This window comes from Perissodus microlepis, chromosome 19 (assembly GCF_051167445.1).
Source record: "Perissodus microlepis isolate ML-2025 ecotype Zambia chromosome 19, ASM5116744v1, whole genome shotgun sequence".
NCBI lineage: Eukaryota > Metazoa > Chordata > Actinopteri > Cichliformes > Cichlidae > Perissodus > Perissodus microlepis.
This window is the reverse complement of record NC_140479.1, coordinates 5,421,946-5,444,452: the sequence shown is the minus strand read 5'-3', so window position 1 is coordinate 5,444,452 and position 22,507 is coordinate 5,421,946. Positions and strand designations below refer to the sequence as shown.

At 41.1% G+C, this 22,507-nt stretch overlaps 2 protein-coding genes across 3 annotated transcripts; one reads left to right on the top strand and one right to left on the bottom strand.

Annotated features, from left to right (window-relative positions):
- The first annotated feature begins 293 nt into the window (after nucleotides 1-293).
- Nucleotides 294-6,682, top strand: LOC146365232 (uncharacterized). The gene is made up of 4 exons (XM_084914893.1): nucleotides 294-1,206; nucleotides 2,943-3,143; nucleotides 3,716-3,926; nucleotides 5,092-6,682. Exons 1-4 carry the CDS (start codon nucleotides 501-503, stop codon nucleotides 5,342-5,344), a joined length of 1,371 nt encoding a protein of 456 aa, XP_084771019.1. The 5' UTR covers nucleotides 294-500; the 3' UTR covers nucleotides 5,345-6,682.
- Nucleotides 6,683-6,684: 2 nt separating this feature from the next.
- LOC146365231 (uncharacterized) lies at nucleotides 6,685-22,001 on the bottom strand. 2 transcript variants are annotated; one of them, XM_084914891.1, is made up of 19 exons: nucleotides 21,770-22,001; nucleotides 20,992-21,115; nucleotides 18,725-18,861; nucleotides 18,461-18,630; nucleotides 17,489-17,672; nucleotides 16,968-17,215; nucleotides 16,799-16,884; nucleotides 16,593-16,654; nucleotides 14,919-15,157; nucleotides 13,540-13,729; nucleotides 13,423-13,464; nucleotides 13,214-13,337; nucleotides 12,443-12,584; nucleotides 12,196-12,360; nucleotides 12,015-12,087; nucleotides 8,875-9,473; nucleotides 8,634-8,751; nucleotides 8,070-8,139; nucleotides 6,685-7,134 (listed from the first exon to the last, which is right to left on the bottom strand). In XM_084914891.1, exons 2-19 carry the CDS (start codon nucleotides 21,113-21,115, stop codon nucleotides 6,806-6,808), a joined length of 3,102 nt encoding a protein of 1,033 aa, XP_084771017.1. In that variant the 5' UTR covers nucleotides 21,770-22,001; the 3' UTR covers nucleotides 6,685-6,805. The 2 variants fall into 2 exon arrangements, with proteins under 2 accessions (XP_084771017.1, XP_084771018.1); XM_084914892.1 differs by having other exon boundaries at nucleotides 13,214-13,334.
- Nucleotides 22,002-22,507: the final 506 nt, after the last annotated feature.

Here is a 22,507-nt window from a genome sequence, read left to right as displayed (position 1 = left end):
GCAGCAGGGACACATTTAAAAGTTTCAGGACACCGGCCCTCGAGGACTGGAGTTCGACACCCCTGCTCTAACCACTGTAAAAATAAAAAAATATTATGGATCTGAAATGATATGCAGTGTTTGCAATCTGTTAGCATAAATTCTACGACTGTTACAGATTCGAGGATGTACAACCACAAAAATTCTTCTTCTTCAAAATGTTATTGGCGGTTGGCAAACAACTGAATAACCATGGAAATTAATAACGTAGGTTTTTTTTAAGTTGGTTGTGTCAAGTCTGTTTTTTTCCTCTACTAAACTTGGTGACTATTCCCTTTCCGGTTCCAACCAAGATTTAAACCAATCGGCATTTGAGTTTCACATAGTCTCGACCTCCAGGAGTGAAACGCTATTGGCCCAGTGAAGAGATGCACTCTCCCCGTTGATTGAATTTCCACCAGTAGGCGGGAGCTAACGTAAAACTCTAAACAGAGCCGTGGTTGTTAATTCCTAGCTTAACTATGGAACAGATACAGCTTTTGCCACCAGAAGTTTGGGTCTATGTTCTCAGCTACCTGAACACGGAGGAAAAACACACTGTCCGCTTCTGCTGCAAGCACCTAAAGAATCTCGTCGACCACCCGTCTCTGTGGAGAGACTACACGGTAGTGCTGTCCGACCTCCGACGTTATACGTACGGCTTCTGGGACACTTTAAGCTACCGCAGTCTCACCCGAGTAACGGTGCGGCATTTGGGGCGCAAAGAGTGGCGACGCCTCGTGAAGTTCCTCCCGTCACTCTCCACCATTGTGTTTGTGGACGGAGGACGGCAGTATAAGGAGAAATACTTGGACGCCCTTTCCAGGTTCCCCGACCTGAGGGGTGTCGGGGTGCGAAACGCTATCTGGGACGAGCCGGTTCTGGGGCACAATCTGGCAGTCCAGCTGGGGAGGCGGCTGACTCAGTTAAGCGTGTGCAACGTCCGTCTGCCCAACACGGTGCAGTTCATCAACAGCGTGTCGCACCTGGTCAACCTGCGGTACTTGCTCTTCCACCAGCAGGGAGAGGGCTACGGGCTGGACACGGTCAGGCCGGTGCCCTGCAGTGTTTTCCACAACCTGCTTCTGAACCTGACCAAGCTCAAACACCTATCCTGGGGGATGAAAGGGGAGCCGCCGGAGCCCCTGCCAGATGATTATTTCAACCCCGCGGACCCGGACCAACCAGGTGAGTCTCGTCACTCATCCAACGGGAAACTGCTGTGGTATAGGCTATCAAAGCATCAAAACCAGGCTTTAGAGCTGGTAAGACAAGAACTGTGCCATTGTCCTCAAGATTTTCTATGCTATCCTTCACATCCATCAAGAGACCTAACGCACGTTGGCTCAGGAGGTCACTATTAACAATCCGTAAATATTCTAATATTGCACATAGACATGATCTAGCTTGTAAATTACATAAAAATGCCCTATTTGCAAACTTGCAACACCAGTAACACCAATGCAGTGTGTTTAGGATAATGTTTATGACTATTATTTGTAAGTGTACATTATCTTACAGCATTACAAATCCCAGTACAGACGACGCTGAAGTTGCCACATAGCCCTGAGTTGTTCCTGGGAATTTGTCTAGGTTGAAACAACTTTTTGTAGAAGTGTGCTTTGTACCTGCACTCTTACACATAGACAAACCTTAAATGCAATCCGCGATCTAGCCTAATCACACGAACTACTGCTGGTCAGTTCACTTTACCTCAAATGACAATTTCAAATATTTGTTTAGTGACAGGGACAGCTTGTTTTAAACATGGCAGTGGAAAGGAAAATGACTCAAAATCCAAATTTTAGACTTAATTTAGTGTGTTGGAGAAATTTGTTTCCCAGCCACCGCAGTTTTATGATACTGATAAGTCTTCAGTCTAGGTCAGGGGTGGGCAATCTCAGTCCCCGAGGGCCGGTGTCCCTGCAGGTTTTAGATGTGTCCTCGAACCAACACAGCTGATTTAAATGGCTAAATTAGCTCCTCAACATGTCCTGAAGTTCTCCAGAGGCCTGGTAACGAACTAATCATGTGATTCAGGTGTGTTGACCCAAGGTGAGATCTAAAACCTGCAGGGACACCGGCCCTCGTGGACTGAGATTGCCCACCCCTGGTCTAGGTTGATTCTGCACCACAGTGTAGAATCTGCTTTTTTTTTTTGGTTTGTTTGTTTGTTTGTTTTTTAAAGATTTTCTAATGACCTTTTATTGTTGATCTTGGCCAATCTGCTGTGCTAGTATTACTGTATCTCAGTGCTGCATTTGACACAGTGGGCCTCATTGTCCACTGCATCAGCTTAAGCAGTGTGCGTTGTCTCCAAACGAGGGCCAGAGGGACGAGCGCAGCAACAATGGTAAGAACCAGGAGAAGAACTAAGCCAAACAGATTAGTTTGTGTAAATGCTTTTATTACAAGTATCCAGCATAATGAGATGGCTGTGCCACTATATCAACAAACTAACATATCCTGAAAGGGATGATTAAACAAAAGAAAAATACTTCTGCTGCCAAGCTGCAGATTAGGTGACTAAAGACAAGCTTCCCTTACTGCATACTGCAGTATTCTGTTTCTTACTTAATTGCTGCAACTTTTACCCAACGTTTTATACTATTACAACTGCAGATGGTTTTATTTGCTGTGCAGCACTGTGGTCAAAGTCCGTTGTGTCCACCTCCAGTCCTTGAGAGCCACTGTCCTGTAGCTTTTAGATGCATCCTTGTTCTGACACACCTGAATCAAATGAATGGCTTGTTACCAGGACTTTGCCAAACTTGATGGCATGCTGAAGAGGTAATCCAATCATTTGATTCACCTGTGTTGGAGTAGGTATGCATCTAAAAGCTGCAGGACAGTAGCTCTCGAGGACTGGAGTTGGACGCCCCTGTGCTAGGATATAGAAATAAACATACTTTTTGATCCTGCAGTGTTCTGCTACGGTGGCCCTGTGCTGACCACTCTGGAACTGGTGGATTACCCAGAAACCACCCTGTCAGAGAATGCGCTGAGAAGTCTCACCTCTCTTGAGTCGCTGTCTGTCAGGTACAGGTACATCAGAGAGGGCGTTGAGTGTCGCCTGCAGGCCTGGCTGAGTCCTCTGCAACACTTAAAATCTCTCGCTATCATCGGTGAGTAACTCTGCTGTTCTGCAGATTGTGTGGGTTTCTTTTAGTTGATCTGGGACAACTGCATAATTGTTAGGCAACTAATATTTTTTGCGCAGGTTTAAAAAGCATCTTTCTGCATCGTTATATGCAGTTTATTTGGCAATGTCAGTGTATCTTAATTCCTGGTTTTCAAAGCAGAACTGAGCCTCAGGCTGGGGAAATAATAATAATAATAATAATAATAATAATGGATTGCATTTATATAGCACTTTTCGAGACCCTCAAAGCGCTTTACAATTCCACTATTCATTCATTCACTCACATTCACACACTGGTGGAGGCAAGCTACAGTTGTAGCCACAGCTGCCCTGGGGCCGACTGATAGAAGCGAGGCTGCCATATCTGCCCCTCTGGCTATCACCAGTAGGCGGTAGTTGAAGTGTCTTGCCCAAGGACACAACGACCGAGACTGTCCGAGCCGGGGCTCGACCTGACAACCTTCCGACTACAAGATGAACTCCCAACTCTCGAGCCACGATCGCCCGAAATCCAAGTTTCTCCTTAACTCTTGGTGCTGCTTTCTGTCCTTGTAGGTGGGAATTCTCTCACTACCTATACCACCACCATCCCACCCAGTGTGACCAGGCTGACGCTGCGAGTAGCCATAACGCTGAAAGACATGGACTCTATTGCGCCTAAAGTCCCAGGACTGGAGCACCTTGACATTGAACAGAACCGCTCCAGTGGCAGTCTCTGCAGACGGATCCCTATGCTGTTTCCTCAACTCAAGACACTCAGGATACGGTGAGCCTTAGTTCATCCTAGTTTTTCTGCCTGGCAGTCTAAGCAGGAGAATGTTGATCAGACTGTATTATGCTTTATCATAAAGTAAAGCATAATGTCTTCTCATTTGAGAACATTAGGTTTTTCCTTAAGAATGGCTAAAAACAAGTATTCAGTTATAAAACATTTTAGATTCATTTTCAACTAACAGATTATCCCATAAGATGATGAAAATTTGGGTTACCCAAAATTCTTTGGATAAATTTGGTCAGTTCAAGATTTTGCAGGGAACTAAATCTGTGGGGACAGCTTTCTGCAGTGAATGAACAGTTCTTTTTTTTAAATGTGTCTAATCCCTGTAATAAAATTATGTTTCAAGAAATGTAATGATCTAAGTAAGGGAAGATTTGGATAAAATCCCAGTGAAGAGGTCTCAACAAACTACTGTTAATTAAAAATGAAAATAAGCATTAATCAGTCATTTAAGAAATGCTGATTGTTTAAATCTGCACTTCTCTTCTATATAACCTGCCTCAAAATATACAGGGCACTAAAGCATCCATACATGATGAAATCTTAGTCCGTTCAGTGGTGATCGGATGTGGCAGTTTGATTTGTGCAAGTTGTTTCATGTGTCCATCGGGAACTCCCCCCTACAATTGCTCAGTTAGCATCAGCTATTTTAAATTAACTATAAGATTTTTTTTTTTTTCTGGAAAAAATTGTTTCCTGTTTTTTTTTTTTTTTTTAGTATCTGTATAACAGGGTATGAGGTCCACATGACCCAAAGACCTACAATAGACCTATTAATAAGTAAATGAGGGTGGCAGTGGCTCAGGATGTGGATTGTCTACCAATCAGAAAGTCAGTGGTCAGATTTCCATTGGGCAAGAATCTGAACCATAAGTTGCTTTGATGCCTTAATCAGAATGTGTGCGTGCGTAAGATGTTGGATTAAGACGCCTGGGCATAGAAAAGCACTTGTATGGATGTGTGTGTGTTCGATTGGGTGAATGAGAGCTTTGAGTTCTCAGCTGGAGAAGAAAGGTGCTATTTAAGTACCAGTCCATTTACTGTTTAAAGACGTTTCAACAAGCAAACGAGAAAATGACCTTACTACAGTCCTATAAGATATTGTGAACCTGCTCTTGAGGTACGTTAACGAGTCCTGTCCTGTTTCCTGCAGATTTTTCCGCCGGGAACCAGAGAAAGACCTGCTGAGCCTCCACAAGCTGCGACACCTGGTGCGGCTGGAGCTGATCGTGGAGCGTTCGTTCATCCTCCGAGATTACCTCAACGGGCACCCTTGGCCGAGCCCATCTGTGCAGGGGCTGATCAGTGAGCTGCAGGAGCTGTCTGAGAACAGGATCACGGTCATAACAACGATGCGGCAAAGGAACCCACTGCGTGAATGTGACTGTGTGTGGGAAGGAGACTGAACTGGTGCGAGGCAGAAATGTGGGAATTAAGTAATTTTTCTTCCCAAAAGCACTGCACCAGAATGAGCAGTGTCAAGAAGACCTGAGGTAAGAGCCACCCGTTGTCTGAAGGAAAACGTATGAAGGCAGCCATGGATCAGGAGTACTGAAGGTCTTCTCAGTCATAAAGCTAATAAATAGTCCGAAATGTGACACATTTTTGGCAACAAACAGAAGAGCAGAGTAGAAGTTGCATCATGTTATGTCTGGCTGGTTTGTAAAATGGTGCAATCAACATACAAAATACGTTAGTTATGTGCATTATTAAACGATGCCTTACATGCTCAGGCATGGTCTTTAAAGACATAAGAAGCTCTTAAATAATCAGATCTGTCAGTTTATTCCAGTTCCCAAAGTGACTGATTCAAGTAGCCTGTTTTGTTCTGTAAGATCTGACAGTACTGTTTACTTAATGTAACACATGAAGAACAGTAGCAGCAAGTCATGTTTTGAGAAGGCAGTTTACGTTGAAAACTCCTTAAAAAATTCTTTCTTAAACAAAGTTGTGCTGGGATCAGCCTGTGTGTCTGACACATCTGTCAGAGGCAAACGTTTATCTGTTGGGTCATCTGAGTTTTGCTTTCTGGATGAATAATTAAAGATAGTTTGAAGAGCTGAAAAGACTCTAAAATAGGTTCATTATTTTAATAATGGAGATCTTTGTGTCCTTGACAGAAAGGGGGAAATATGAGAAAAAACTAAACTGGGTAAGAGGACAAAGACCTCAGGTTCAAAGTTGTCTAGTGGTCAAAATATTTTTGTTTTGAAACCATTACAATGAAAAGTCAGGACCAGAAACGGCTTCTGTGTTACTGCAAAAACGCATTATTGTTACGTTTTGAGTCCAGGTGACTTAATTTTTTTGATTTCAAATTGATCATTGCAATATTTCAGCTTTCAGGTTGTGTAAGCTAATTATTTCTTATTCATTTATTGCTTTTCAACAAGCCCTACAGTTATTTCTGAAGAGTAACATTTTTCTAAATGTCTGCAGATTTTTATTTTATTTTTTTTAGCTTTACAATTTGAATGTAGCAAGAAATGCAGAAGGGTTAGTTTTAAAAACTCCTTTGTTCAACAGGGTTAATGTTACATTTCTTTGCTGAGTGTTTTACTTTTATGGATGAATAAAAATTCATTAGAACATTTTTTTTCTGTAATTTATACAATATGGAAGAGTCCTAAAAAATTGATATAGAACTTCCAACTGTTTTGAGTATTTTAGTCAAGATTCTGCAGAACTCTGATATTTGATGTGTTGTCTCTCCTTCATGCAGTAATTAAAATAGCTTGACCACAGCTGACCTTGTTGCAGATTTTATTAACAGGAAAATTCCACAACACTAGTTTAACCTTTACATGAGGGATGGAAGAAAGCCCAGATGAAGTACTGAATGTCCCACACTGATGTTAAGATGTACCTCAGAACTCCAGGAGCACAGATTGCGGCTCCACAGAGTTCAGGGCGATTTCTTGTTTCCGTCCATAGAGTCCATGTTCTACCTTTGCACCTGCATTTGTGCACTTCGCTGAACCTGTCATGAGTTCTCTGCAGGCGGAGACCAGACTTGAGAAGAGCTGAGCACCCCACCACAGCTCGCATCCACCCTTGTACTGCATCCTTCTGTTGGGTGCTGGCTTCCCAAGCAGGGAGTCTTGGGGGACAAATAAAATACTTCCAGGAAGATCCAGGAGGGACACACAATGCCCGGAATGTTTCCGGAAAAGCCTGGTAGTCATCAGAGTGTTGGCTGTTGAGGACACGGTGGAAAACAGACAAAGCCTTAGGCCACAAGATGGAAATCTGTTTGACTGTTACGTTTAGTTATACATAAATTTATCATCCTGTTAACATAAGATTACCCCTTAAATTCATATTAGGTCCACCTTGCTTGGATCCCCCTTTGCCTTCAGACCTGGATTAATTCTTAGCATAAATTCAGGAAGGTGCTGGAAACATTCCTCAGAGAATTTGGTTCATATTTACATGCAAGCATCACACAGCTGCAGCTGATCCATAATATGAATCTCCAGTTCCACCAATGAACTCAATGCTATGTTCAAGATACCAATTTAAGATGATCCGAGCTTTGTGACATAACACAATCGCACATGATCACACTTTACTCATCAGGTGATGAGTAAAGCGTGATCACTAAAGGATGGACATGTTCAGCAATAATACTCAGGTTGGCTGTGGTGTTTAAACAACACTCAGTTGGTACCAAGCAGCTCAGAGTGTGCCAAGATAAATATCCTACACTCACGCATGCACCACCCACACTTTCATGTTGTTTACTGTCAGAATGTCACAGCAGAAAAACTCATCAGACCAGGCAATGCTTTCACAGTCTTCTGTTGTCTAAATTTGATCAGCCTGTGTGAACTGTAGCCAGAGTTTCCTTTTCTTAGCTGATAAGATCATTGCCTTTAAGAGCAGTGAGCGTACATACTGTGTTTGAGTTGTTTGGATAACTTTTACATGTTTTGTGGGTTTTTTTTCAAAGTGCTGTTTGACACTATTTTTTGTTCCACTGTGGCTCAAAGACCAATTTCTGGATCTCTATAAGAAATTTAAGGTGAGCAACTTTTAAAAGTTAATTTAAATTAATTTGTCTAAGCTGCTATTACCATTTTCTGGTTATTAGCTACTGTGAGTCAGCTAACATGTGCAGCAGTAACTCACCCATCTCATTTGTCACATCTTCAGTGGCTCCGTGAAAGAAACACACATAGACAACCAATCCCTGCTGAATCTAAGGAGAGGGAGGCACAGTGTGGAAACAATAATTAATTAGGTACTTTACAGGATCCCACATAAGAAACAGAGAAAGTCTCACACATTAATGTTTTGTTAACCTCAAGTAAGCATTTACATTTCATTAATTATGAGAATAAAGTGCCACATTATGCCTCGTCCTTCAGCCTGTTACACTGTAGATCCTTTTTGAACATGGAAAAGGTTTGAGTAGTCATAAACCTCAATATCCACACGAGATGGGGTTATACTCACCGAACAGTGTGTGACTAGACTGATTTAAATACAGTAGTTTTATGACAATTGATTAAATTAATCCAGTAACTGTTAATAAACCACCATCACACAAAATATAATGTACTGTATTAATCAAATGTATGATAAAAGTACACCAAAATCCAAAGCAGTGGGCAGCAGGACATGATTATTACATTTCCACGACAAGACAAAGACTTAATTAAATAAAATGCATTGAAAAACAAACGCACCCACCTCTGCCCACTGAGCATCTGCTCCATCCACAGCAGGTTTGAGCTTAATCTTTGCGTGACTACACTGCTGAATGACAGTTCGGGCCTGAAGCCTGATGGGCCTATAAAAAACAGCTGAGCTGCTCAGACACACAAATACAGACGACAAACCCATTAAACCTCTGACAAACACCACCTGCCAGCAAAATCAGAATATGAAATAATGAAAATAGGTATAAAAAGACTGATATTTTGTGCTGCACCTGTCAGCATTAGGCGAGGGTTTTGCAGTTTTTTCCACAGCAGAGCTACCGATGGTGAAAACAGGCCAGGGTTTGGTGCTCAGGGCCATCACAGGCTCCAGACCACTGCTAGAGCTCCATTTAGCTGAAGAATCTGCCTCTGGGCCTCTTTTCTTCTTCACTGTGCGCTGGACACTGCAATGACTTTGGATTTGTGTTGATGTATGTGCCTCTGGAGGACTTTTTTGACTTGGAGCCTGAATGTGCTGCAGTGGAGCATGCTGCTCTAAAACAAGCTGTGCTTGGATGCAGTGTTGTGTCCCATTGTTGCCCTGAGGGCTACTTGTTTTTTCCTGTTCTTGGGGCTGTGCAGGCTTCTCTGGCTGGGGATTTATCGGATTCTCTATCCTTTTTTGCTTCTTAGAGCTTTCAGGATCCTTATGTATTTCAAAATGCGAAGAAGTCATTCTCTGCATAGACAAGAGCTTTGTGACAAAGGGGATTTTGGGAGACCTGGGCTGTAAGTTGATGGGATTTTTCAGGTGAAGGAGGATGGGAATTTTGGGCTGAGGATTATCGTGAATTTCAGTCTGGGAGGACAAACTGGAAGAAGGTTCATCCTACAAGTGAGATGGGAGACAAAGTCAGTTCAACTTCATAACTTACAACATAATTATGGAGGTGGCAGAGCATGAGCTAGTTCTTTACTAGAGGCTGAACTGTTACTGTTTTGTTCTTCTGGAAACAACTCGTGCTACCTGCAGCCATTTATCTGAGCTCTGGTATCTAAGTAACTTCTGTTTCATAAAATGTGCATGCATAGAATCATCTGTCTAATCTTAATTGAAAAATACTGCCAGCTGCCAGTCCTAGCCCTCAGCCTCCTAGCAGATACACCAATGGTATCAATTTCAAAATCCTACGCTGGCTTGTTCTTAAGTTATCACATTCACAAGATTTTCAGAAAAGCTGACCGGCGACAGATTTGATCTTGTCTGAGATTTTTAGTACAGCTTCTTTTTCCTCTAGAATTTCTTCAATGAACTGCTGCAGAATTATCAAATCAAGATTTTTGAGTGCCATACTTATCTCTTATGAGGTTTCTGATTTATAGCCAGTGATTGCTGGATGGAAAGGCCAATTAGCTTGAAGCAGCCCAACAACTGAACAGCTCCAACACAAAAAAAAACTTGGATCCCAAGACAAGCTGACAGATTTTTCTTCTTTTTTTTAATAAAAATGTTTGTATCAGGCATAGGAGACTGATGATGTCACGAAATTGCTTCCTATATGAGCATTTTGACTGCCACTGTGTTGTTGTGTTTTTTTGGAGCCAAAAGCTACCAATGTCCAAATGGAACTGAAATAAACACACAAAAAAATCAACCACCATAAAGTGGCTTGCGAAAGTATTCGGCCCCCTTGAACTTTTCCACATTTTGTCACATTACAGCCACAAACATGAATCAGTTTTATTGGAATTCCACGTGAAAGACCAACACAAAGTGGTGTACACGTGAGAAGTGGAACGAAAATCATACATGATTTCAAACATTTTTTACAAATAAATAACTGAAAAGTGGGGTGTGCGGAATTATTCAGCCCCCTGAGTCAATACTTTGTAGAACCACCTTCTGCTGCAATTACAGCTGCCAGTCTTTTAGGGTATGTCTCTACCAGCTTTGCACATCTACAGACTGAAATCTTTGCCCATTCTTCTTTGCAAAACAGCTCCAGCTCAGTCAGATTAGATGGACAGCGTTTGTGAACAGCAGTTTTCAGATCTTGCCACAGATTCTCGATTGGATTTAGACACCAGACAGGTCAGGGATAAAGTTACTGAGAAATTTAAAGCAGGCTTAGGCTACAAAAAGATTTCCCAAGCCTTGAACATCCCACGGAGCACTGTTCAAGCGATCATTCAGAAATGGAAGGAGTATGGCACAACTATAAACCTACCAAGACAAGGCCGTCCACCTAAACTCACAGGCCGAACAAGGAGAGCGCTGATCAGAAATGCAGCCAAGAGGCCCATGGTGACTCTGGACGAGCTGCAGAGATCTACAGCTCAGGTGGGGGAATCTGTCCATAGGACAGCTATTAGTCGTGCACTGCACAAAGTTGGCCTTTATGGAAGAGTGGCAAGAAGAAAGTCATTGTTAACAGAAAACCATAAGAAGTCCCGTTTGCAGTTTGCCACAAGCCATGTGGGGGACACAGCAAACATGTGAAAGAAGGTGCTCTGGTCAGATGAGACCAAAATGGAACTTTTTGGCCAAAATGCAAAACGCTATGTGTGGTGGAAAACTAACACTGCACATCACTCTGAACACACCATCCCCACTGTCAAATATGGTGGTGGCAGCATCATGCTCTGGGGGTGCTTCTCTTCAGCAGGGACAGGGAAGCTGGTCAGAGTTGATGGGAAGATGGATGGAGCCAAATACAGGGCAATCTTGGAAGAAAACCTCTTGGAGTCTGCAAAAGACTTGAGAGTGGGGCGGAGGTTCACCTTCCAGCAGGACAACGACCCTAAACATAAAGCCAGGGCAACAATGGGATGGTTTAAAACAAAACATATCCATGTGTTAGAATGGCCCAGTCAAAGTCCAGATCTAAATACAATCGAGAATCTGTGGCAAGATCTGAAAACTGCTGTTCACAAACGCTGTCCATCTAATCTGACTGAGCTGGAGCTGTTTTGCAAAGAAGAATGGACAAGGATTTCAGTCTCTAGATGTGCAAAGCTGGTAGAGTCATACCCTAAAAGACTGGCAGCTGTAATTGCAGCAAAAGGTGGTGCTACAAAGTATTGACTCAGGGGGCTGAATAATTACGCACACCCCACTTTGCAGTTATTTATTTGTAAAAAATGTTTGGAATCATGTATGATTTTCGCTCCACTTCTCACGTGTACACCACTTTGTGTTGGTCTTTCGCGTGGAATTCCAATAAGATTGATTCATGTTTGTGGCTGTAATGTGACAAAATGTAGAAAAGTTCAAGGGGGCCGAATACTTTTGCAAGCCACTGTATGTTTGAATGCAGAAATTATCCTACAATGTTTGAGTAGGAAGCTGCAAAAGTGCTTTTTAATTCTGACTCACGTTTGGAGCCTGTCTAAGTGGTCAGTCAAGGAGCTAAAGCTTTGGCAAACCCACCACTGTGTCCTTGGAATTCACTGTCAGCTGCTCCTCTGCATCACCATCACTATCAGTATCCTCATCATTCGCACTGCCAACATGCAGACAGAGAGAGAAGAGCAGGTAGATATTATACATAAAAATGGGGAAACCATATCAACAGTTCACTAGTACTTTTAGATACTAAGATAGAAATTACCTGTCTAAGTCATGAGATGTCAGTTCCTGTAGTTGAGCTGATGTCTGAACCGCTAAACCTCTCACCTCTGCTTGGTGATTCGGTGTCTTCCTCTTCTTCATGCTGCACTGAGAGCAGTTGTTGATCCACTGCACAACATCAGGCCTCATGGTTCTCCAGAAGTATCTGTAAGAAAGTTCAGACCTGAGACCGTGTTGATGATTCTGACTGAAACGTGTCACTAACGAGAAACAGCGCGAGGGGAAACCTCTCATTCAGCAGTCTGAGACACTTGTTGACATCGAGGTGGTTGAGCTCGTTGTGATAGTCCACCAGCGCGGTTTCAACCTGCTGCCTGTTCCTCAGAACCAAACGCATTTGGTCTCCCTTCACCGTATGAAGAACACCGTCTGGGAAAGCAGTGGTAGGGTAAATGTTACAGCACAGTGTGAAACAGACTAATTGACACCTTTGTCTTTCCAGTTATGTTTGAGCAGAGGCACAAGTGCCATTGTGTATATTGTATCATTATATTTGGATTTTTGAAAATACATTTGGTATCAGATGGATTGTAATCCACAGGATTGAACTAGAACAGCAAAAGTTCAGCTTTTAAGCCTTTTGTTTGTGAGGGCAGCGAAACAGAAGAAAATTGGCTTAAGTGACTGGCCTTAAAGAGAGAGAGGCAAAAACAGCATGTTTCAGACAGTGTATGAACTGACTGAATGCATCAAAGGCCATTATAAGATAAGCAAGCACTAATTTAAAATATGACTAATACAAAGATGAAGAACAGAAATCTGAAGCTGGACATTAGCATAATGGGTTCTATTTTTATTAAGGAGTTTTTTCCCACCACCTTTTTTAAAGTTTGTGTTCCCAGCAGTGCATAGTATAAAACATTGACATTCTTTTCCTAAATAATATTGGAATTAAAACTCCTTTGTTATGCATGCCTGTGTTTTATCATGGAAAATGCACTACACAGGCATTATTAGTATTTTGTAGCCGAGTTTTGAACACACAGATTTGTACGAACCTTTAATGGCAAACTTCTTGCAGAACCTCCTAAAGGTGTTCTTTTCTACATAGTTCAGTCCAGGTGGGTAAGTGCGTTTGGTAAGGTAGAGCTCCACAGCATCGTACTTGGCAAAAATGGCCTGCTAACACAGAGACGTAGATCATGTAAATACATGTGGTTCATGAATCTCTGCAGCAAATAAAATTTTGTCAACCTGACAAATCTACCTCCTCCCCCACCGCAGGCTGGCTCGGACCTCTGGATGGGACCTTTGGAGGAAACAGATCAGTTATTAGAATTGTGACACTGTTGCATTAATAATACTAAGTAACTGTGATGCTCACTGCGGAGTCAGTGTGGACCGAGAGTGCAGGCACAGCATCTGGATTTAGGGTGATGACCTCCCCACTATGGCTGAAACAGTCGTCAGTGAAATGTATCGAACAAATGGAAGACCGGAGCCGAGGATGCCAGTTTGGACGGCCAGTAGCCTTCAACCACTTTGCCAACAGAGTTGCATTGTGAAGAGGAAACCTAGGGTAATATATTAATGATGAAGAAGTACGCACACTTTACCAAAGCACATTGAAGTCACAGCTACATGATTAATATGGGTTTAAGGGCAGACCTTTAGCCTTATTTGGGGTATTGCATTAAGTAGCCAAGAAGTAACATGTCAGAGTACACCGATCAGGCATAACAATATGACCACCTGTCTAACAAAGTGTTGGTACCCCTTTTGCTGCCAAGACAGCTCTGGCTCATCAAGGCATGGACTCCACTAGACCCCTGTAGGTGTGCTGTGGTATCTGGCATCAAGATATTAGCAGCAGATCCTTTAAGTGCTGTAAGTTTTAAGGTGAGCCCTCCACGGATCCGACTTGTTTGTCCAGCACATCCCACAGATGCTTGGTTGGATTGATTGAATCTGGAGACCAAGTCAACACCTCAAAGCTATTGTGCTCTTCAAACCTTCCCTGAACAATATTTGGGCATCCTTGTGCTGCAAAAGCAACATCAATTCTTAAGTGTACCAATTAGATTCAGTCAAATGCACCATTACTGATTTCTAATGTATAATGGTCCAAAACCTATAGCACAAAAACTAATATTTATTGGGGGTTTTTTGTCCTTTCAAGAACAAAGTAAGATATAGAAGTGGTTAAAGTGGTTCTATTATGTTCTCCATGCTTCAAATTTCAAAAACACAAACTATATTATCTTATTCTGGCTCAGGGCAGGTTCATCTTATAGCTAAAACAAAAGCAGCAGCTTATCAATAACAACCTCTCTAAAACCCAGTTTAATTTTCTGATCGACCACCTTCCAAATGCACTTGGTATAAACATAAGCAAAACTCTGTATACTTTGTGCATGTACTTTATCTGCACCAGATAAACCTATTTAAAAAAAACAGCTCAACATATAAGTATGAAATAAAAACATTGCTAACCCAGCAGTTAGCTTAAACGCCTGAACTTTTAACTTAGAGGGATAACATCTGCCTTTGTGACATCACATTCATGATAAAATAACAGAAATAAGCAAAAATAAAGCATAATCTGCACACTAAACTCTCACCAGAACAGGAGCAAACAAAGTATGTTTTATCACAGAAGTCCTAAAGGTTTTAGGACTATTATTTTTTCATTAATTAATTCTGTGTTTCTCTGTTTACTTTCGTAGTATAAGCAGAAAACAATCAAGAAAAAACGATTCATACTTGTGGAAGGTGAGGCCCAGGCGTCTCTCTACTGGTCCACAGCAGTTTGTGCACCCAAGAACACTGCAGCGCATCCACTTCCTCTTGGTTCTGTTAAGGCAGGTTTGGCAGTTGGCGATCCAACTAGCCAGGTCTCGAGTCATGCTGCCCCAGTGGAAGTGCTTTGAAATTTCTTGCTGGCAGACCCCCTGACCATAGTGGCCCTTGCTGTCATGGAACTCTCGCAGGATTGAGTTTACCTGGGATCAAAAGGAAGCACAGTTGGTTAGCAAAGCATGGTTGGATATTTAATAGTATTTGTAAGACCATTATGCAAATTACAGATCACATAAGACTTATGTGATCATGCAATGTCAGTCTGAGTAATAGTTGAGGCATGGGCTGAGGAAAGATGTGCAAATAGAGATGTTAACAGTATTTAAAAAATCCTGGATTTTGGAGCTCTTAGGAGGCTTCCTCCAACAACACGAAGACACCTTAATGCTCATTGCAAAAAGGAGATTGGTGTAGTGCTCCAGGTGCAAAGGTGACAGAGCCAAGTGGCCCATACAGAATCAGAATCAGAATACTTTATTAATCCCTAAGGAAATTATGTGGGTTACAGTTGCTCCAAGGCAGTAACAGTAACAGACTAAGCCATTTAAACAATACAATATGTTACAGATTTTACTAATTTAAAAAGATAGCGCTAATATATACAAATCACTCAATTATAAATATCAAGAATTAACAGAGATCATTATAAATAAATATCAATAACTCACAAGAATATTACAGAGTAGAAAAGAGCACGTGCAAAAAGGGTGTAACTATTGCAGTGTTTACAGTGTATTAGATGGAGGAGTTGTACAGGGAGATGGCCACAGGCAGGAATGATTTCCTGTGTCGTTCAGTGGTGCTTTTTGGTAATCTCAGTCTCTCACTGAATGTGTTCCTGTGACTAGCCAGCCCGTCATGGAGTGGGTGGGAGGTATTGTCCAGCATTGTCTTTATCCTGGACAACATCTGCCTGAGAAGCATCCACCTGCATCATTGTCAGCTTGTCACCCAGGAGGTGTGGCCTCATGGGGTTGAATGCACTGGAAAAGTTAAAAAACATGACCCTCACAGTGCTCGCTGGCTCGTCCGGATGGGTGTAGACACGATTGAGCAGGTAGATGATGGCGTTCTCAACGCAAACTGAAGAGGATCCTGATGTGGTCTGACTATGAGTCGGAGCTGGTCCATACAGGACCACAACCTGCAGAAAACGGGGACCTGCCAGCTCACACAATCTCAGAGGTTCATGAGAAGAGCAGCAGATGAAGCGATGAGGGTCAGATGAAATTAATGGCTGATTGTTTTGTTTGATTCCATTTATAACTGCTGAACAAATTTTCATTGTTGTTAGCTTCTGCAAGAACTAAATAAAGAATATAACCTGTACTTAAAGTGAAAATCTCTTCTCCTTAAAGTATTTTTTAAAGAGTTTTAAGATGCCATTATCCTCTCCTCAGTGATGTAAAGATACAGATTAGATGATGGTTTTAACCGGTTGTGTTTAGTCTCTGAAATTAACACGTCCAGATGTGTTATAATAAGGCGTAAACTGTCATAAAACAAAGTGTTTCCTCCGCTGACCACTGACCACCGGCACAAAAGGTCTTCATTTGAAATCTGTAAGCTAGCAATTACCTCCTCTCTGCTGCGTGGCACGCTGAGAGGTCGAGAAGCCCGTGTGTACATCAGCACTCCATCTTAAAAAGAAAAGACATATTTCTAAAGTTTGACTATGAACATTTCAGCACCTTTATAAATGCTTTAATGTGTTCCTTTAGAGCACTGAAGCAGTCAAATAAAAATGAGTATTGCTTGTTGTGTTTAAAACCCTTTCCACTCACCTATTAGGCCAAAGCGCTTGGCCATCCTTTTTAAGGCACTTCTATTTTTCTTGCTTTGCGTTGGTAAAATCCTGTGGCTCAGATATCTAAAGTATGCAAAAGAAAACATGCTAATTTAAACGAACATGCGTCACATGGGTGTGAAGTTTTCGTGTCATCAAACACATACCTGGCGACATGGTTGTACGTGGTGAAAGTTGGCTCAATGACAGTCTTCCTCCTTGTGTGCTCCTTCACTGTCTGGACTGCGGTGGAGTCTGGAGCTGACGAGCAGTACTGGTGTTCCTGCAGCTCCATAGGGGTTTCTGACTGATCAGTGGCTGGATGAGGGGGCTTTTCGGTTTCGGTATTAGCAGCAGAGATGAGGTCTTCCAGCGTGTTGGAAAGCAGGACTTCCTCATCTGAAGGAATGGGCACCTGAAAGGCACATAGGTTTACCTGATCAGCTCTGAGAACTAACTAACTCAACTCTTAGTAAGCTTCTGCAGGACTGGATGGGAAAAAAAGCACTATTGCCTAATTCTGTTAAAGTTTCTGAAAGCACTGCAAATTTTGTAATGAAATGAGTAAATATGCAGGTCCAAACACTAAGAAGAATGAAGTGAGTAAAAAAAAACCCCAAAAGTAAATCCGCAGACTTGCTAATTACAACTGACAGGTTTTTAATGTGCTCTCAGTCTTTTGTGTCACCTCCTCATCGGGCATGATGCTGGGTACAGCATCTGATGATAGTGTCGGCTGACCGTCCTCATTCAGGGTATAGCAGGATGGGTCAAAGTGTCGGGAGCAGATGTAGGAGTTTGAGCGCAGCGAGCCTTCATCCCTCTGCGCAACTGTCAGCCATTTCTGCCGCTGCTCGGGGTCCTTTGGAAACCTGCAGATGCACAAAGGCCAGTTTTGCTTTGGAGAACTTACAGAGAAAGCTGAACAAAAGCCAAGTCTGCCTGTGGTGTACCACAAGGCTCCATTTAAGGTCCACTATAGTTCTAAGTAAATGCACTCTGGAAAATACAACAATATTGTGTTCCAACAATACTTTGTCTTCAGCTGAATCAAAGTGAAATCCTGGGTGGCTCATAGCTCAAAATGGTTCAACTCCAAAGCCCCCATAAGCTTTATTAGCCCTCTGCTATCTCTGCTTGTAATTTAAAAAGTGCCAAGCAAATCAGTTATTTTCTTAGCATGCTTAATACCATGTCTCTTGGGAAATTAAAATCCTCCCCGCGGTTAAAACATTACATATGAAATTCATTTGTTTTTTTTTAAAAGAACTGCCTGAAATCTGACCTCTTCTGGCTGACTTTATCTCTAGATCTCTCTCACATCTTCATATCTTTAAAATGTGTATTGACTGGAAAAAGTTCTTATTTGTCAGTTTATACACACATAACACAAATTACAAATTACGGCAAATTATGGCAACCTGTCATTCACATATTATTACAACATAAATGGTAAATTCTGTTTTAGTTATTCAATCATTCTTTGTGCAAAATACAATTTTTTTTGTTTTAGATCTGAGACAATTGAGCCCAGTGTGTAACACCAAGCATCAAGAACACAATAATTTTGGCTGATAATCAGAACAAACTTTAGGGCTTTTTTTGTTGTTTTTAACTTAAAACAAACAAACGAATAAAGAAACAAACATGTAAACCTGACCTGTGGAAGGTGATCTCAGGGTGTATGTAACTGGAGGAATCACAACCATAAACCAGGCAAAACTGGACGCGCAGATTAGCTAGCTCTTTAGTAGGTTGATTCTGGCAAACGTCACAAGCCTTTATCCATTTCTTCACTGCCGCAGTCACTCCAACCCAGTAATACATCAGCTGGATGGACATCAAGAGTTAAAACACTTTTCTATGAATAGCCTTAATTTGAACCATTTTGGTGACTTAAAGAACACACCTCATTTAAACTCACCATTATTTCCCTTACTGCCCGTTCCCGGCGCGCATGGTTGTTGTTATTGTGGTATTGTATCAGGATCTCACGTATTTCCTCGTCACTCCTAACGACACGGAGGAGGCGGCCTCGATAAGACCGCCACAAACAGCCATCTGGAGGTTTGAGCATTCAGCAACATTCCTAATAAGTGACTGAAAGGCTATATTCAGTGCAGTGCTTTCTCTCATGCGTTATCCAGGTGATCTACAAAATGTTCATGGGTGTATGAACATTGGGTAATTCATAGATTCTGAAGATGTGACGTTACTGGAACAACTTTTGTGGCAATGGTTCAATGGTTTTCAATCCATACATTTTAATATTTAACCCTTGTGTGGTGTTCATATTTTTGTTACTCAGCCAGTGTTCATGGGTCTGGTGGACCCGCTAGAGTTTTGGCTTTGCAAATTAACACTATCAAACAATTTTATGTTAAATTACTCAACAGATGTTTACTTCATCCCAATTACAAGCCATATGAACAGCAAACATGGTTAATTTTTTTCCTTTACCTTTGTTAGATCACATTTATGAATTAATGTGCTTCTCGTTTTGTTTTGTTTTTTATAAAATGTTATAAAAAAATAAATCAGTTATAATCAAGTGGAGTGAGTGGAAAGACACAACACATTTACACGTGAAGCAATATGTTTCACAACTAAATGGGATCAGCTGCTCATCAATGGTGACATTAGGCCCAGGGTTGTAAAACAGGGGGAGGTGGTGCACACACTTATCCCACACTGTCCTGATGGCAGCTAGCTTGTCTCTCTGCCGTCGAGCTGGTCTGTCATCTCAGTTATCAAAACGGATAATCCCGGAAATTTTGTGGAAGTTTTCCAGAGACATTGATGCACGGAAAGGTTCTTGCCGGTTTCTGCATCCCACAGGGATTCTGTGGATTCCCCTTTGGACCTGAAAACTCCTGCAAGGATAAGAACCCCAAAGTAGGCCTTTGGGGTTCTTAGATGAATTTGGTCCATCTCCTTCCACCTCTCTCCAAAAACACACCTTCCTTCTAGATTACTGCAATCCAGAATAATTTTCTGGAAGGAATCTGGGATGAAAAGCTCAAATGAAGACTTGATGTCCTGCACATGAGTACCTGTCAGCCGTGTTGGCCCTGGCTTATCACAGTAACAGCTCTGCAGGGTGGCTCATTTCTTGGGCAAGAAGACCATCCAATTTCACCAGTTATTGACATCCATATTTCTTCACTTGCTGTCTGGTGGGCTTGTTCTGGTCCTGGAGCTGGCTACAGATGGGGCACTCGTCTTCGTTTTGTTACTAAACGGTGCTCAACCTCATCCTCTTCTTCAAAGTCACTGTCAGACTCTGAATTTTCAGAAAAGTGAAATATTCTGAAACCTCTTTGTCAACATCATCCGAAGCCCCTCTCTCTTCCAAAATCAATTGGATGGCCCTCGCAGCAGATAATCTTTTGCCATCTTGATCAGTTGTGATAAGGAACCATATTGGCAAAGTCTTATTTATAGTATTATGCCCCTAATTTGCAGGTGGGACAGGGTATGAGAAAATAAAATTTGGATCCCTCAAGAAAGAGGGTAAAATGTGTGGGAATGTAAGAGCAGACGTGTTGATAGTTGAATTTTCAACAATGTTGCAACTTTGTGCGGGAGCAGGAGGGGAAGAAAACACTATCAGCAGCACCAGAAAGGAGGAAGACAGAGTGTGGGAACACAGGACCTACACTTTCAACACTTTTATTAGACCTGGGTCCAGTGGACCCGAACACCTTGTATGTAATGTAAATGCGTGGGGGGGGGGAAGTACAGTATGAGGTCATTGAAAATTAGTTCGGATTTATGTTCTTCACAGAAAATAAGCCAAAGCCAATGAATTTCAGGTTGAAAAAAATAATTAATTGTTTAATTTTTCTTTTAAAAAAAACTGAAAACGGGTCTCACAGACCCGAACACCATACAAGGGTTAATTAGCTATTCAAAATTTCAACTTAAAATGATCTAAAAACATATCAGAAATTTTACTTCCACCTAAATGTAGCACAATGAATTATATATAAATTTTAGTCACAACAGTAGTAGTAGTAGTTCTCGCAACAAAGCACCATCTTGTGGTCAATATAGGTATTACACCAAACTGAGCACAGGGTCACAGCGCTGGCTAAACTTCAATTAATGTCTCTTCAACACCATACAAACATTTTGTTTGATGCTGCCAAACATTGAGAACTGTTTTTGTGTGTGTAACATCTACTGTACCTTTGTAAGTAAACTTTTTGCTATCTTTAGAGAGAAGCTTTTTCCAGCTTTTTGATGTATTTACTTGAAACTTTCCTGTCAGTAAATAATGCTCCAAACAATCCAGAAAGGCATAAGAGGGCATCTGCAGGTGGAAAAGTGGGAAACAAAGACAGAGAGGTTAAGAAAGGTGATTTAAAGCTTTAACAATCACAAAATATTATTGCAATTACAAGCTTTGCCTTCTGTGATGACAAATCAATTGAAATCAATTTTAAATCAATTTTTGGTCTGTATTTTGGACAGAAGAAGTCAATTAAAGACATCACTATAGGAAAATATGAGTACATGATAACGTTTTGTTGTAATAAATGATATCTAAGAAAATGCAGGTACAATACATACTGAACAATAGTAAGTTAAAATGTTTCATTAAATACTGTAAATTTAAATGGCAAGTTCACAATGGTCTGTCAATTATGAACTACATATGAATTTTCTCTCTTTCTTGGTGCGTATGATTAAATAACTGGTATTCTGTCAATAATGTGTTGACTCACTTTGGCTTTTTGGCGGTGGTTTATTTCAAACAAGCAATTAACATTTAGTTACTGTTAATCAATTAGTTCACTGACAAGTACAAAAATAAAAAAAAATAAAAAGTAAATGCCGAGAGGTTTGTAATAAAAAACGTAGTCTCATATTTAGGCCTGCTCTTGTGGCGCGCACATGCGCAAATGTAAACCGACATTATTTTAATTCTGGAAACGTGTCGTGAAATAAGCAGACGTTTCCCTACCTTAGATCATCTTTCGTCTATTCGACACAAATCCTCGTTACACCGGTTCCAACTTTTAACATAAATTCTACTGCAAGTACTTATTTTTCCCACAGATTTCTTCAAATAATTAAATCTTTTTCTTTCAAATTATCTGAATTTATACACACGTACTCTAAAGAAACATATTTTAAGAGCAAATTAATAGCTAACTGTGGCGTTTAGTTCCGTGCAAACTTGTCCCGCAGTAATATTCTTTCACGTTCCGGTATGGATAATTTCAAAATAAGGGTTATTACGTTTGTCATTTATTTTTTTCATTTTCTTTTATTTATTTTTTTTAAGTAATTAGCCCTTAAAAAACGAAAAGTGCTTTTTTTTTTCATGTTCGCGAAACAATTACAAGTATTATGTTGATCGCAGGGACTGAGTCATGCCAAGTATTCTATAGTAATAAATTACATTATAATGATATATTTCATTCAAAAACGATTTATATGATATTTTTGAACAAACAACAATAAGTTGAATCAAATGAGTAAGCTATACCAAAAAACCCCAACGTTTTACGGATGGGTAGTGATGGGAAGAAAATACATATATAAAAGAAAATAAAGTACACTTATAAAACTATTTCTTGAATGGTAGTCGTTTGTTTGCGTTTTCAGTGCTTTTATTTTCACAGGAAACAATTTTAACGGAAGTTTAATTGCTGTCACATGGTCATCACTTGACAGAAGAATGGTTTGACACGGGTTG